Genomic DNA, 16,081 nt, shown 5'->3' on the forward strand with positions numbered 1-16,081 from the left:
TTTAATTGAGACCACGCATAAGCGCATTTGATCTATGTCGGAGCCTGCAGCTCTCCAGCAAACATGTCCACATTGGCATGATGTGGGCCCAATGCGGGCAAAATTGTTGGACACACGTAGGCTTCCCACAAAAGCGCCCGCAAGGCATTGTCCCAGTGTGGCCCAGTTTGGGAGCCCTCACTTTGCCTGAAATAAGACCATCTTTTTGGATCAGCTGCCCATAACATTGCATCAGAATGACAACAAAGTTGTCACTAACTTAAATGTTCATCTTATGTAACATGCATTTATCTTTTTACAGACTTCATCATTGAGTACAGTTACATGCACACAATAATGTGATTTATTGTGGATAGTCAGATTAATATAATAGTTTGATTAAAATGTGTACATACTTTGCAAGAATAATGATTTCCCTAATAATCCTGTTTACATGGATACATCTTAAATCAGGCTACCTGATGGCACTTTGATAAATGGAGAAAATTGCCCATCAAAATAAATGTTGTACCACAGCAAACATGTGATTTTGAGTTCAGACATGTAAAGTTTGTGTGTGAAAACTATTTCTGATACGCATACATTCAGTTGTTCCAAAATGATGCTTACTTCGATTTTGACCTTACACCGATTAGCATAAGCAGAGTAAGATGTTTACAGGACTATTGCATAATCTGCCTACTGAATTATTACTGTTCATGTCAACGTACTCATTGGCAGTTTAAGATACATTTATGTTGACATTAGACAACAGAACACTTCAACACTCGAAGTAACGTTTGCATAACAATAACGTGTGATAATTGGCTTTAAAGTTCCGAACTCTCGGTTTGAATGGTGTCAGCAATTCCTACCTTGCCCACCAAATACACAATGGGGTAATTTTTGCTGGGTGGTTATATCACACATGGTTAACTCATCTGTGAGTAAGTTAAACAACCAAAAGAGGGTGCAATGAGGGGAGAGTGGGGGCTAGAGACATGAGGTGGGTAGAAACATTAGGGATGGGTACTGTACATTGATACAGTAGAGTACCGCAATATTTTTTCATGCCAATACTGTGACTCCAAGTATCGATTTGTAAAATAAAATAAAATAAAAATTAAATGAGGGGTGCGTGTCTGTTTTCTGTGTCTGCCCTGTATAAGGGCCCTTGACCTGACCACTTGTGTGGCCCTGTGCTCCATTGTGCTGCCATGTGAGTAAATTAATTTCCCATTAGTATTCATTAGCTCCTCTCTTTACCATATTGTTCAGAGAGCAATGAGCGGAGAGAGAGGAGGACCCTGCACTATACAGACACGTGCTGCACACACTCCCTCCACTAGTCCCTTTATGTCGCACAATAGACTTTTTGATCTCTCTGTCTCCCTCTCTCACTCTCTTTTTTTTCTCCTGCTCTCGATCTTGTGCTTTCTCTTGCTCTTTCTCTCGATCGCTCGCTCTTTCCCTCTCCTCCCTTTCGCTGTCTCTCTCTCTCTCTCTCTCTCGATCTTGTGCTTTCTTATGCCCCCTATCTCTTCTCTCCATGCACACTTCTGACTCGTCCATCTTCTCCTTTTTTCCCTCTTTTTTTTCTTCTCCTGGGGTAGTGACCAGCATCCCAATGGTCTGTTGCCTTGGTGATGAGTGACAGGTAGGATGCACCACCCAAGCAGTGTGGAGATGGATGAAATGGGGTGAGCTGAGGTGGGGGTTGGGAGGTTGGAGCAGTTGGTGAAAGAGACTACTGATTTGAAGATGAGCAAGAAAAAGAGGAATAAGAGGACATTGGAAATGGTGTTTGCAGTTGTAATGATTCTTTGTGGAGAGATCAACCTTTATTATTCTCTCATCTCTGTTCCTATGTGCTGGTGGCTTACTGAAGGAATCCAATCAGGGTTGTCAAGGTCCAGGGCAACTGAAGGAGATAATGCTCCTCCGTTTTGTCTGAAGGATGTCCCTGAAGGACATCCCTCGGTCAATAAGAGAGGGATGAGTAAGAAATTAACGAATTGATTTCCAGGAAAATGAGTGCTCTGAGTACCATCTCAAAATTAACTAAAGTGAATTGAGGGAAACGCCATTCTCACGCATCCTTATTCAACAGGGAGAAAAGAGAGAAGACAACATTCTGGCAGATTGGAATGAATCTCATTTGTCCATTAAAATAACATAAAATGTATCAGAAATACAGTGTAGACATTGTTAATGTTGTAAATGACTATTGTAGCTGGAAACGGCTGATTTTTTAAATGGAATATCTACATACAATGGGCATACAGAGGCCCATTAACAGCAACCATCACTCCTGTGTTCCAATGGCACGTCGTGTTAGCTTGTTGCTTCTTTAATCAGGTCAACAGTTTTTAGCTGTGCTAACATAATTGCAAAAGGGTTTTCTAATGATCAATTAGCCTTTTAAAATCATAAACGGGGATTAGCTAACACAACGTGCCGTTGGAAGACAGGAGTGATGTATTGTTGTCTCTACCTTCTTGCGCTTCGTGCTGTTGTCTGTGCTCAATAATGTTTGTACCATGTTTTGTGCTGCTGCCATGTAGTTGTCACGTTGTGTTGCTACCATGCTGTGTTTACATGTGTTGCTGTCATGCTATGTTGTCGTCTTAGGTCTCTCTTTATGTAGTGTCGCTGTGTCTCTTGTCATGATGTGTGTTTTATTTTTAATCCCAGCCCCCGTCCCCGCAGGAGGCCTTTTGCCTTTTGGTAGGCCACTATTGTAAATAACAATTTGTTCTTAACTGACTTGCCTAGTTAAATAAAGGTTAAATACAAAAATAAATAAAAAAACAGGGTCCTGAAAAAGGTCACTACATGCAGGGTCACTGGAGGCCCAACTGGAAGTGTGTGAGCGTGCGTGCCTAAGAAATCGAGAGGGAGGGAGGCGGGGAGGGAGAGAGAGAGATGGATGAGACGAGGGTAGGAGGTGTAGCCTAGTAGTTGGGTGGGGGTTGGGCTACTATGGTGCTCTCATAATGTTTTATGTTTTTTTAAGAATGTGTCACAGTACAGTTTGAAGTACATCCTATAAATCTTAAAGCGTGCTAAGATAAATACGAGGGCTGATCATTACCCTATATGGAGGTGGTTGAGTTCAATTAAGAGGATTGTAACATGACTCACATCAACAAACCATTTAACAGGCTTCCTACTAGCCCATAAAGAAGTGTGTCCTTAGTTGCTAGTGCTAGTAATGCCTCTTATGGACTACTTTTTGGACTACTTTCATGTTAATTGCTCCATGACTGCAACATCATTATAGAGTCCTATAGAAATGAAATACATCAGCGATGAATTAAGACAGAATAGTAGTTGGTACTAATGACAGTTCCTGTAGTAGCTGGTTTATCAGTCACCCTATTGCACCTTGTCTGCTTCCACTCCATCAAACATGTCTGCCTTGATTACAGTGCTGATTCATTAATGTCATTATGATTAATTAATGTCAGGGAGGGAGAGGATGGCTGGTTGGACATGATAGACTACCATTGTCTCACAGAGAAAGAGCCTGTCATTTAGTCTGCTGTTCAGCCTAAATGTCCCTCTTGGTTCATTTACTGTAAATGGAGCCTATTCTTTCTTTCCTCCTTCTTTACCTTCACTCGCTGTAAATGTTCCCTTCTATTGATTTATTTCCTTTCTTCTCCAGTCCTCTCCTCTCTCTCCATATCCCTCCCTCAGATTCTGAAGCATTCTTTACCCATTTCGTTAAATGGAGATTCACGATTGAAGAGAAACAGTTTCAGTGGGGAAAATGCTGAGTAAGAAAAGCTTTCTGCTTTCTACAAGTACAGGGCATTCGGAAAGTATTCAGAACCCTTGACTTTTTCCAAATTTTGTTACGTTACAGCCTTATTCTAAAATGTATGATCCATCTACACACAATACCCCATAATGACAAAGCAAAAACATCACATTTATCACATTTACATAAGTATTTTGGACTCTTTACTCTTTACTGTACTTTGTTGAAGCACCTTTGCAGTGATTACAATCTTGGGTCTTCTTGGGTATGACGCTACAAGCTTGGCATACCTGTATTTGGGGAGTTTCTCCCATTCTTCTCTGCAGATCCTCTCAAATGCTGTCAGGTCCAAATCAAATAAACTTTGATTTGAACCTGACAGAGCTTGAGAGGATCTGCAGAGAATAATGGGAGAAACTCCCCAAAGCTCTGTCAGGTTGGATGGGGAGCGTCGCTGCACAGCTATTTTCAGATCTCTCCAGAGATGTTTGATTGTGTTCAAGTCTGGGCTCTGGCTAGGCCACTCAATGACATTTAGAGACTTGTACCAAAACCACTCCTGCGTTGTCCTGTTGGAAGGTGAACCTTCGCCCCAGTTTGAGGTACTGAGCACTCTGGAGCAGATTTTCATCAAAGATCTCTCTGTACTTTGCTCCGTTAATTTTCCCCCGATCCTGACTAGTCTCCCAGTCCCTGTCTCTGAAAAACATCCCCACAACATGATGTTGTCAGCACAATGGTTCAACGTAGGGATGGTGCCAGGATTCCTCCAGACGTGACGCTTGGCATTCAGGCCAAAGAGTTCAATCTTGGTTTCATCAGACCAGAGAATCTTGTTTGTCATGGCTTGAGAGTCCTTTAGGTGCCTTTTGGCAAACTAAGTTGGCTGTCAAGTACCTTTTACTGAGGAGTTCCTTCCGTCTGGATGCTCTACCATGAAGGCCTGAGTGCTGCAGAGATGGTTTTCCTTCTGGATGGTTCTCCAATCTCCACAGAGGAACTTTGGAGCTCTGTCAGAGTAACCATTGGGTTCTTGGTCATCTACCTGACCAAGGCCCTTCTCCCCCGATTGCTCAGTTTGGCCAGGCGGCCAGCTCAGATCAAATCAAATGTTATTATTGCTGTGTAGGGTAGTTCATGCTGTGTTGGAAGCCTTGTAGCAGTCTGTACCGTAATTACTACATAATTGCAACATAATTGTACAGTAATAGACCTAAATTTATAGTAGTAATTGTATAATTGTACATTATTAAAGGTTTAATATAACTCAACTATTGAGTTTTAGGTGTGGTTGTGGTAGAGGTATCCAGCGATGTAATAACTTTAACCCCCCCTCTCCCTCCCTCCGTCTTTCTCCAGGTGTGGTAGCCGAGGTCCAGGTATCCCAGGATGCCGTTGGTGAAGAGGAGTATCGAGCCCAGGCACCTGTGCCACACGGTGCTGCCGCGGGGCATTAAGAACGAGCTGGAGTGTGTGACCAATGTGTCCCTAGCTAACGTCATCCGACAGCTCAGCAGCCTCAGTGAGTCACACACAATGTCTGCACACATACACACCTTAATAATACACAAACTTACGGACACTCAGAAAACACATTGTTGCACACATATACACACACACACATGCTCACACTCACACCTAAACAACACACTCCGTACCCGCATTTTTCTGTTAGGTAAGCATGTTTATTATTTTATTATGCTTGATTTTATGCTTGATTTTTGTATTACTGTATTATACTTAAGTGTGTGTATTAAGTGTCTGTTCTCTGTCTTCTACAGGTAAGTACGCAGAGGATCTTTTTGGGGAGCTGTTCAACGAGGCCCACTCCTTCTCCTTCCGGGTCAACTCCCTCCAGGAGCGCGTCGACCGCCTCTCTATCAGCGTCACTCAGCTAGATCCTAAGGAGGAGGAGCGTGAGTACCATACACACGCCATGTTTTACATAGCTCGACCTAAAAGAGGAGTGTAAGTACAAACACACACACACCAGTGTCAAACACACATGCATGCAGGCAATCGCACGCTCACACTCAGACACTCTATCCTTACACACTCCTTTCTTTAGCACTTCCACCACTGATTATTCCTCATCAGGATAAACCCACTCCAGTCGTGTGTGTGTGTGTGTGTGTGTGTGTGTGTGTGTGTGTGTGTGTGTGTGTGTGTGTGTGTGTGTGTGTGTTTGTGTGTGTTTGTGTGTGTGTGTGTGTGTGTGTGTGTATAAATGGCCTTATGAGAGGAACAGGCCACAGTGAGACGGTGTCATTTTTCATCCTTGCAGCTCCTAAGCTCCACACTGTACAAACCAAATCCTCCACACACACACTCCCTCACCCGCAGACTCAGTAAGCCCCCAGTATAGCCATTCTAACCAACTGTCCACTGATTCACTTACTGTAGCCCTGCCTCACACAAAGGCCTGTCTTTGTGAGGAAATGAGATATCCAGATATATGTGATATGTAACAGTGGTGTAATAGAAAAGAGAAGTATAATGCCTGTCTGCCTGTCAGTGGAGGGGCCTGGTTAGGCTGTTAGGTAAAACAAGTTATAGAGAGTGTAGGGAGAGATGGGGGGGAGAGAGAGGGACTTAGAGAGAAGGCGTGTAGTATTAGGCCAATACCACGCTTCTGCGCCATATCGAATTCCCATTGACCAGCGGGGTTTTTACAACTTGGATTAGAGCGGTAGAAGTAGCTAGATATAGTGCCTTAGAAAGTATTCATACCGTTTGACTTTTTCCACATTTTATTATGTTACTGGCCTACACACACTACCCCATAATGACAAAGGGAAAACATGTTTTTAGAAATGTTTGCAAATTTCTTCACAATGAATTACTAAAATATCTCATTTACATAAGTATTCACATCCCTGAGTCAATGTGTGTTAGAATCACCTTTGGTAGTGATTACACCTGTGAGTATTTCTGGGTAAGTCTCTGAGAGCTTTGCACACCTGGATTGTACAATACTTGCACATTATTATTTAAAAAATTCTTCAAGCTCTGTCAAGTTGGTTGTTGATCATTGCTAGAAAGCCATTTTCAAGTCTTGCCATAGATTTTCAAGCCGATATAAGTGAAAACTGTAACAAGGTCACTCAGTGTCGTGTTGGTAAGCAACACCAGTGTATATTTGCCCTTGTGTTTTAGACTATTGTCTTGCTGAAGGTGAATTTGTCTCCCGGTGTTTGTTGAAAAAGCAGACTGAACCAGGTTTTCCTCTAGGATTTTGCCTGTGCTCAGCTCTGTTCTGTTTCTTTTTATTTAAAAAAACTCCCTAGTCCTTGACGATGACGAGCATACCTATAACATGAGGCAGCCTCCACCATCCTCGAAAATATGAAGCTGGTAATGTTTTGTATTCAGGAAATAAAGTGAATTTCTTTGCCACAATTTCTGCAGTTTTACTTTAGTGCCTTGTTGCAAACAGGATGCATGTTTTGTAATAGTTTTATTATGTACAGGCTTCCTTCTTTTCACCGTGTTATTTAGGTTGTGAAGTAACTACAACGTTGTTGATCCATCCTCAGTTTTCTCCTATCACAGCCATTAAACTATATAACTGTTTTAAAGTCACCATTGGCCTCAGTGGTTTCCTTCCTCTCCGGCAATTGAGTGAGGAAAGACGCCTGCATCTTTGTAGTTGACTGGGTGTATTGATACACCATCCAAACTGTAATTAATAACTTCACCATGCTCAAAGGGGTACCCTTAGTGTGGCATTGGAAAATGTTCTTTGTCTTTGTGGTTGAATCTCTGTTTGAATTGCACTGCTAGGCTGTGGGACCTTACAGATAATTACAGATAATATGTGTGGAGTACAGAAATGAAGTAGTCATTCAAAAATCATATTAAAAACTATTATTGCACACAGAGTGAGTCCATGCAACTTATTATGTGACTTGTTGAAAAACATTTACTCCTGAACTCATTTAGGTTTGCCATTAAAAATAGGATGAATACTTATTGACTCAAAACCGTTCAGCTTTTCATTTTTTATTCATTGTAACAATTTCGAATAACATCATTCCACTTTGACATTGTGCGAAGGCCAGTGACAAAAATGTAATCCATTTATATACACTATACTGGACTGGGCTGGCTCTGTACGTTAACACAACACATTGGTACCCAAGCTAGATGGGATGGGTAAGAGGTAATAATGTTTTGTGAGCAGACCAATAATTTTTAGGTTGCTCTAAAGCAGAAAGATGGAATAAACGAGTCTGGAGCAGGTTTTCTTACATTGAACTAAGTTCTCTATTCAGGTATTTTCTCTTCTCAAACACTCCCACAGAATCAAGGATGATCTCAAGGATAACACCAATCTTCTTCTTTACAGAGATAAGGAACACAAAGTGAGTAACTTTTAACTATAACATAAATCACGGGTGTGTCACCGGGTGGTGGTGCGGATCCATGGTTGCCATTCCCAAGAGGTAGTTTGTCCTCATCTTCTCCCTTTCGTCAGGTAAATTCTCTCCTTTGGAGAATCAATCACTCTTTTTTTTCCTCCAGTCTCCTTCACTGCCGGTTCCCTCTTTTCTATTCGTAGGGGTGAATAAAATAGGTGATTAGTACCGTCAGCTGTCCTTAACTGCCTCTGATCACCTTTACTCACATGCCGGGCTGGGCTACTATCTGTGGGACCAGCCTGCCCCCTGGTGGTCCTTCCACATAGCTCCCTTCTCAGGACCGGACCGGAGGGCCGGGGGCTAGACGTGCCGCCTTGGTCGCGTCGGGACAGTGCGTCCGCATTCCCGTTCCTTGATCCGGCCCTGTGAATGACATGGAAAGTGAATGGTTGTAATGCAAGAAACCATCTGGCAATTCTGTTGTTATTGTTTCTATTACCGGCCATCCACATGAGGGGAGCATGGTCAATAACAAGGGCGAACCTACGCCCAAATAGGTAGTACCGGAGAGAATTGAGGGCCCACTTAATGGCTAGGGCCTCTTTCTCTACGGTAGCATATCTCTGTTCCCGATCACTGAGCTTCCGACTTATGAAGAGAATAGGCCTCTCTGCTTCGCCTTCACCCTGAGCTAGGACAGCCCAAGCCCCGTATCTGAGGCGTCTACCTGCACAATGAACTCTTGGGAGAAGTTTGGAGCCTGCAAGACGGGATCAGAGCACAGGCTATCTTTTAGCAACTGGAAGGCATCTTCCGTCTCTTCCTTCCGCGCTACACGGTTTGGCAGGTTTTTCTTGATGAGATTTGTGAGGGTGGTGGCAATGGTTGCATATCCAGGGATGAAATGGTGATAATATCCCATTATTCCCAAGAAAGCTCAGACATCATGCTTCTTCTGGGGCCGAGGCCAGTTCCTAATTGCCCTAGTCTTCTCTGCATGTGGACATATTGTTTTGTTCCCCATGGTATATCCCAGGTATTCCGCTTCAGACAGACCCAGGCAGCATTTTTGGGGAATTCGCTGTCAGCCCTGTAGCCTCCAAGCTCACGAGCACTGCCCGCAGTCGCAGGAGGTGGCTATCCCAGTCCTCGCTGTGGATGACCACATCGTCTATGTACGCCGCTGCATACTCTTGACGGGGTCGTAGAATGACATCCACAAGGTGTTGGAAAGTCGCCACCGCACCATGCAGTCTGAACGGTATCATCACATACTGAAAAAGCCCCTCCGGTGTGGCGAAAGGCAGTCTTTGGGCGGTCTTCCAGAGCCACCGGCACTTGCCAATATCCCTTCTTCAGATCCAGGGTGGTGATGAACTTGGCCTTTCCCAAGTGGTCCAAGAGTTCATCCACGAGGGGCATGGGATACGCGTCGAACGTAGAGATTGTGTTTATGCCCCTAAAGTCGTTGTAGAGCCTCATACTACCATTGCGTTTGGGGACCAGGACTATTGGACTGGACCACTCACTCGTAGATGGTTCAATCACCCTAAGCATCTCCCTTACCTCTTTCTTAGCGATGACTCTGTGTGCCTCAGGAATCTGGTAAGGCCGGATATGCACCTTCTTGCCTGGTTCGGTGTGGATATGGTGAAACAGGACATCTGTTTGTCCTAGGAAGGGAGAGAATACCCTGCCGATTTGCATAATCTGCTTGTCTAGCTGTCTCAACTGCTCGGGCAGGGGAGTTCTGCCACGGTGCACTTGTAGCGGGGCCTTCTCTTTTTCCTTGTCCTCCACCCTCCTCTCTTCCATGGTACTTATTCAACAGGTTGATATGATAGAGTTGGACGTTCTTCCTCCTGTCAGGTTGCTTGATGCGCTAATTGACCGGAGAGACCCTCTCCGTTACCTCGTAGGGCTCACTCCACTGTGCCAGAAAGCGGTGTTAGGCCATGGACACAAGTACCATCACTTTCTCTTCCACAGCGAACTCTCTGGGTGTCGCCAACTTGTCGTAGGCCCGGCCTTGAGTCTGTTGCGCTTTCTCCATATGCTCCTTTACTTTGGGCCCGTCTGCCGACAATCAGTCCCGCATCAGGTTAACATGTTCTATCATCGACCGGAATGGGCAGGGTTGAGTCATATAAGTTAAGTCAATGATCCCTCGACATTGTCTGCCATATAGCAATTCGAACGGGGAAAACCTTGTGGATGCCTGTGATACTTCTTGCAGGGCAAACATTAAGTAGGGCATTTCCCAGTTTTTGTCGTCTCTGGACACCACTCTTCCCAACATGCTTTTAGTCATCTTGTTCAGGCGTTCGCAAAAACCGTCTGTCTGTGGATGGAATATGCTTGTGCGTATCTGTTGAACCTGGTATAACGGACACAGGTCCTTCATCAACCGGGACATAAACTGGGTTCCCTAGTCAGTAAGGATTGTCTTGGGAAGGCCCACCCGGGAGAGCAGTATGAACAATTTCTTGGTGATTCCCTTTGACGACATGTTGCGAAGAGGTATGGCTTCTTGGGCTAGCTGTCGGACAGTATCCCTGTATGGTCTGGGCACCATTAGTAGTTCCTGCTTTCTCCCCTTCGTAGCACAACCCAATACAAGAGGCCCTGCCTGACTGCATAGTAGGGAAGAGAGGGCTCACCAGATCTGTCAATATTTCTCTCGTAGATTACCTTCACCTTCCTCATGGCTTCCCCTAGGTCTGGGTCTCTATATGCTGAGCAGTGCCGAACTGTCCCTTTAATTATTGGGGCAGGTCGACCTCGGTGTAGAGGTTGTTCTCCATCCCTGTCGTGGGTGTTCCCTCCTCTGACAGGGCTTCAAATATATCCCGTAGCCTTTTGGTCGCTCCTTCCTTCCTCCATCGTGTACAACCCCTTGCAGGGGTCTTCATCGGAGGTTTCCTGGAATAGCTGTCGGAGGCATTGGGTCTGTATTTCTTCCTCTCCTCCAGAGGATGAGGCCGAAGCTACGTTTCCTTGTAGGGCTACTACCTCGGGCTTGGACTTGTTTTTTTTCTTTTGTCTGCTTTCTTGCCACCCTGTGGTGGGCCGAGCCTTGGCGTGTGATAGAGAGACCTGATCCCCTTTGTTCGGTTCGTAAAGTTGTCTGCCGATGCTCCTTATATAGTGGACAGTCTCTCCCGATCAACAATGGCACAATCAGCTGGGGTACTTTCCCCACCCTGACTGTATACCTTCCTTTCGGGGTGAGAATCGACAGACTCATGGTGGGTATTAGTGGGTGTCTCCGTGGATACAGGACACAGTGTTGCTGTGGTCACCATCTGCTCCTCTAATGTAACCATCCTTCCTGAGTCAAGTATGGCTACCATGTCTCGTCCTTCTATACGAACCGGAATCTCTGGGGCTATTTCTGCTAACCAACAGGAGCAATCCTGCCCTCTTGGATAGGGGTGCGTGGGGACGGGCAGCAATGACTCGGTGGCCATGGACTCATCCTTTCTGGGATATTGTGGGACGTAACGGTCCGGAGACTGACATTTATAACACCGAACCTGTTGTGTGGGTGATGACTTCTCCCACATCCAGAGCGGGTTCGGTCGTTTCAGTGGTGGACGTGCCGGAGTTAATTGGGGAATGGTCTTGCCAGAGTCCTCCTGGTCCTCCTTGTCCCCTTTGAACAACTCCCAAGTAGATAGGTACGTTTCCACGGCATGGGCTATATTGTTTGCTGACGAGGGGTTTGTTTTCCCCACAAACCTTTTTAAGTCCATGGGTAATTCCTTCAAAATCTTGTCCACTACGAGAGTCTCTACAACATGTCCTACTCCATTTCCGGTTTCCAGCGACTGTTTCATTAGTTGTATGAGTGCGAAGATCTGGGCCCTCACGGGTTGGTCGGCCATATAGGTCCATTGATGGAACTTTACGGCTCGATCTTGGGCGATCAGCTGGTACTGCGACAGAATCTCGGTTTTCAGTCGACAATAGTCAGCAGCTTCGCGGGGGTCTAGGTCATAGTAGGCTTCCTGGGCTATCCAGGTCAAGAGAGGGGCTAACGCGCTCGCCCATTCTGTTCGAACGTCATGATGAAAGCCTCAATATCATCCTCCTTTGAGAGGCGAGGTAAGATGGCGTGAGCAGCCGCTCTCGGCTTCACTCTTGGTTCTTCTCGCCTGCTCAGCTGTTGTTGCATGAGTTCTATGGTTGTCTGCTGTGCCGTGATCAACTGTTGTAGTAGAGCATTATCCATCTTTCTTGTATGGTTCCTCTGTGTCTACAGGTAGATTTTCGTTTTCCTTCTTATCCTCGTGTAACTCGTCCACCTAATGCACAAACTTCTCTATTGAGGTGTATTTTCTCTCCTTACTCCCACACAATCAAGGATGATCTCAAGGATAACACCAATCTTCTTCTTTACAGGGATAAGGAACACAGAGTGAGTAACTTTTAACTATAACATAAATCACGGGTGTGTCACCGCCTTAGCTGTCTGTTCGTGGAGAGCTCCTTTCGGGTGGGGGTGCAGATGCATGGTTGCCATTCCCAAGAGGTAGTTTGTTCTCTTCTTCTCCCTTTCGTCAGGTAAATCCTCTCCTTTGGAGAATCAATCACTCTTTTTTTCCCCCTCCAGTCTCCCTCATTGCCGGTTCCCTCCTTTCTCTTGTAGGGTGAAGAAAAAAGTTGATTAGTACCGTCTGCTGTGCTTAACTGCCTCTGATCACCTTTACTCACATGCCGGGCTACTATCCGTGGGACCAGCCTGCCCCCTGGTGGTCCTTCCACAGTTTATTAGTTCACAGGATCAATACTTAAAGTCCCTTAATTTAAATATTTGAGCATGGCATGTATCAGTGCTTTGCGTGGAGTTGTTGCCTTGGAGTTATTCTTGTATTCACTTCAGCTATATTAGTGTCCCACTTAGGTCCCCTCACACCTTTTACACACACTCCTTTTCTCCTCTTCTTCCATTCTTCCACCTCCCCCTCATCTTCATCCATCTCTCCCCCTTCTCCTCTTCCCTCAGCTCCCTCCTCCACATTTTTGTGGAAATGTTATGATGCGTGTGATTTAATAGTCCAGTCTGCTATAGAGAGGATATAATTTCATTCCCCTGTCTGGCACGGGACTACTACGGGTTCACCCTGTCATACAACTCTCTCCAGGGGTTACGGGTTGGACCAACACACACACACTCCTCATATCCAGGTCCCAAGCCACTCCACAGTACCAGGGTGCAGGAGTTAACAAATCGGACAGTGTAACAAACACCACAAAACTCAGAAACAAAATACTTTGAAAGGGAATACCTAGTCAGTTGTACAGTTGAATGCCTTCAACTGAAATGTTTCTTCCGCATTTAACCCAACCCCTCTGAATCAGAGCGATGCGGTGGGCTGCCTTAATCGACATCCACGTCTTCGGAGCCCGGGCAACAGTGGGTTAAAAGCCTTGCTCAGGGTCAGAATGATAGATTTTTACCTTGTCAGCTCAGGGATTCATTCCAGCAACCGTTCGGTTATTGGCCCAACGCTCTAACCACTAAGCTACATGCCGAAATACAATGTAGCAAGCACTGTTGAGCTTCTGCTAAGCTGAGTTGGCTATCACACACAAACACACGCACATTGGAAGGGTGAGTGTAGCCTGGCTTTATCTCTCCTTGTAATATAAGCCTGCCTTCTGTGTTGTAGCTCCATTTCGGTCCTATAGGTGAAGGGCAGAGACACAGCTATACTGCATAATACTGAGCTCTGCAGTAAAAGCAGTGGAGTGTTAAGTCTTTGTACTGCAGACTGCAGACTGCAGCGGAGGTTAAAATGGCTGAACTGTCTGCAGGTTAGTTTGAGATCTCCAGCTGCAGAGAGTTGCAGTATGTGCCATTCGACTCCACACAACAGTGTGTGTGCATGTCTTTGTGTGTGTGTGCAATTAGCCTCCAAACAATAATTATTACAAGATAATTTAATCATCACAGAGTTACTGTAATGATACAACAATACATAAATTAACACCGCTTGTTCTGCATCTATATGACAAAATAGGGAAAGAAGTGGTAAAGAGAGAAAAATGGTGGATTTAGTAAAAAGAGCGAAAGAGATGTGACAGAGAGATGGACGGTTATGGGAAGGGCTTAAGATTTGTTTCCCGTAAGATGTACTTTTCATCACACACACACACACCCCTCTCCACCACAGGAATTCTGGGTAATGTTCTGTGTGAGTCTGTTGTACCTGAGAAAGACAGTGAGTAAGCCGCAGAGGGAAGGAGAAGGGATTGAGAGAGTGAGTGCAGGTGGCGTCATGTTGTAAATCAAGGCAGGGGGGTAAGGAGATAAAGAGAGGTCGCTGAGAGGAGTACATGAGTGGGGGATGAAGAGGATAAAGGGGGTCTCTTAAAGGAATAGAACCATTGATGCCGATGAGGTTTACATTAACACAAGAGTGGGAAGGACTGATGTGTGTGTGCGCATTTTGGAGAAAGGTGGAATGGTTGTATGTAGGTGAGCTATCTAAATAGAGAGCATGTAAGATGACTAGCTCATGGGTAGAGAAAGGACACTGTTTTGATGCATACAGCATCTAATTAAATGTTATTGGTCGCATACACGTATTTAGCAGATGTTATCGCGGGTGTAGCGAAATGCTTGTGTTCCTAAGTAATATCTAACAATTCACAACAATACCCACAAATTTAAAAGTTAAACAATGGATTTAAGAAATATATAAATATTAGGATGAGCAATGTCGGGGTCCGGAGTGTTTTTATATACACTACCGGTCAAAAGTTTTACTTTATTTTTTACTATTTTCTACATTGTAGAATAATAGTGACGACATCAAAACTATGAAATAACACATATGGAATCATGTAGTAACCAAAAAGGTGTTAAACAAATGAAAATGTATTTTGTATTTGAGATTCTTCAAATAGCCACCCTTTGCCTTGTTGACAGCTTTGCATTCTCTCAACCAGCTTCCCTTGGAATACTTTTCCAACAGTCTTGAAGGAGTTCCCACATATACTGAGCACTTGTTGGCTGCTTTTCCTTCACTCTGCGGTCCGACTCATCCCAAACCATCTCAATTTGGTTGAGGTCGGGGGATTGTGGAGGCCAGGTCATCTGATGCAGCACTCCATCACTCTCCTTCTTCATAAAATATCCCTTACCCAGCCTGGAGGTGTGTTGGGTCATTGTCCTGTTGAAAAACAATTGATAGTCCCACTAAGCCCAAACCAGATGGGATGGCGTATCATTGCAGAATGCTTTGGTAGCCATGCTGGTGAAGTGGGCCTTGAATTCTAAATAAATCACAGAGAGTGTCACCAGAAAATCACCCCACAAGATAACACCTCCTCCTCCATGCTTTACAGTGGGAAATACACATATGGAGATCATCCGTTCACCCACACCGCGTCTCACAAAGACACGTTGCTGCTATTCTTTGTTTATTATTTACGCATAGTCACTTTAACTCTACCTACATGTACATATTACCTAAATTACTTTGACTAACCAGTGCCCTCGCACATTGACTCTAACGGTACCCTCTGTAAAAAGCTTTGCTATTGTTGTTTTACTGCTGCTCTTAAATTATTTGTTACTTTTATTTCTTATTTTTTACTTATCTATTTTTCACTTAACGTGTATTTTTATTAAAACTGCATTGTTGGTTAAGGGCTTGTAAGTAAGCATTTCAGTGTAAGGTGTTGTATTTGGCGCATATGACAAATAAAATGTTATATGAATTGAACCAAAAATCTCAAATTTGGACTCCAGACCAAAGAACAAATTTCCACCAGTCTAATATCCATTGCTCGTGTTTTTTGGACCAAGCAAGTCTCTTCTTATTATTGGTGTCCTTTAGTAGTGGTTTATTTGCAGAAATTTGACCATGAAGGCCTGATTCACACAGTGTGTACATGTGGATGTATTTCAAGGCCTACCTTCAAATTCAGTGACTCTTTGCTTGACATCATGGGAAAATCAAAA

The 16,081-nt window shown here is 44.4% G+C and overlaps 1 protein-coding gene across 1 annotated transcript in view; it reads left to right on the forward strand.

Annotated features, from left to right (window-relative positions):
* LOC139415670 (actin-binding protein WASF1-like) overlaps window positions 1–16,081 on the forward strand; it is a 156,354-nt gene that overhangs the window by 80,787 nt on the left and 59,486 nt on the right. Inside the window, exons 3-4 of the mRNA XM_071163789.1 lie at window positions 5,105–5,267; window positions 5,527–5,661. Of these exons, the coding sequence (XP_071019890.1) occupies window positions 5,135–5,267; window positions 5,527–5,661 (268 nt within the window). The 5' untranslated portion in view covers window positions 5,105–5,134. The remainder of the gene's footprint in view (window positions 1–5,104; window positions 5,268–5,526; window positions 5,662–16,081) is intronic.

This window comes from Oncorhynchus clarkii, chromosome 8, assembly GCF_045791955.1.
Source record: "Oncorhynchus clarkii lewisi isolate Uvic-CL-2024 chromosome 8, UVic_Ocla_1.0, whole genome shotgun sequence".
NCBI classification, from domain to species: domain Eukaryota; kingdom Metazoa; phylum Chordata; class Actinopteri; order Salmoniformes; family Salmonidae; genus Oncorhynchus; species Oncorhynchus clarkii.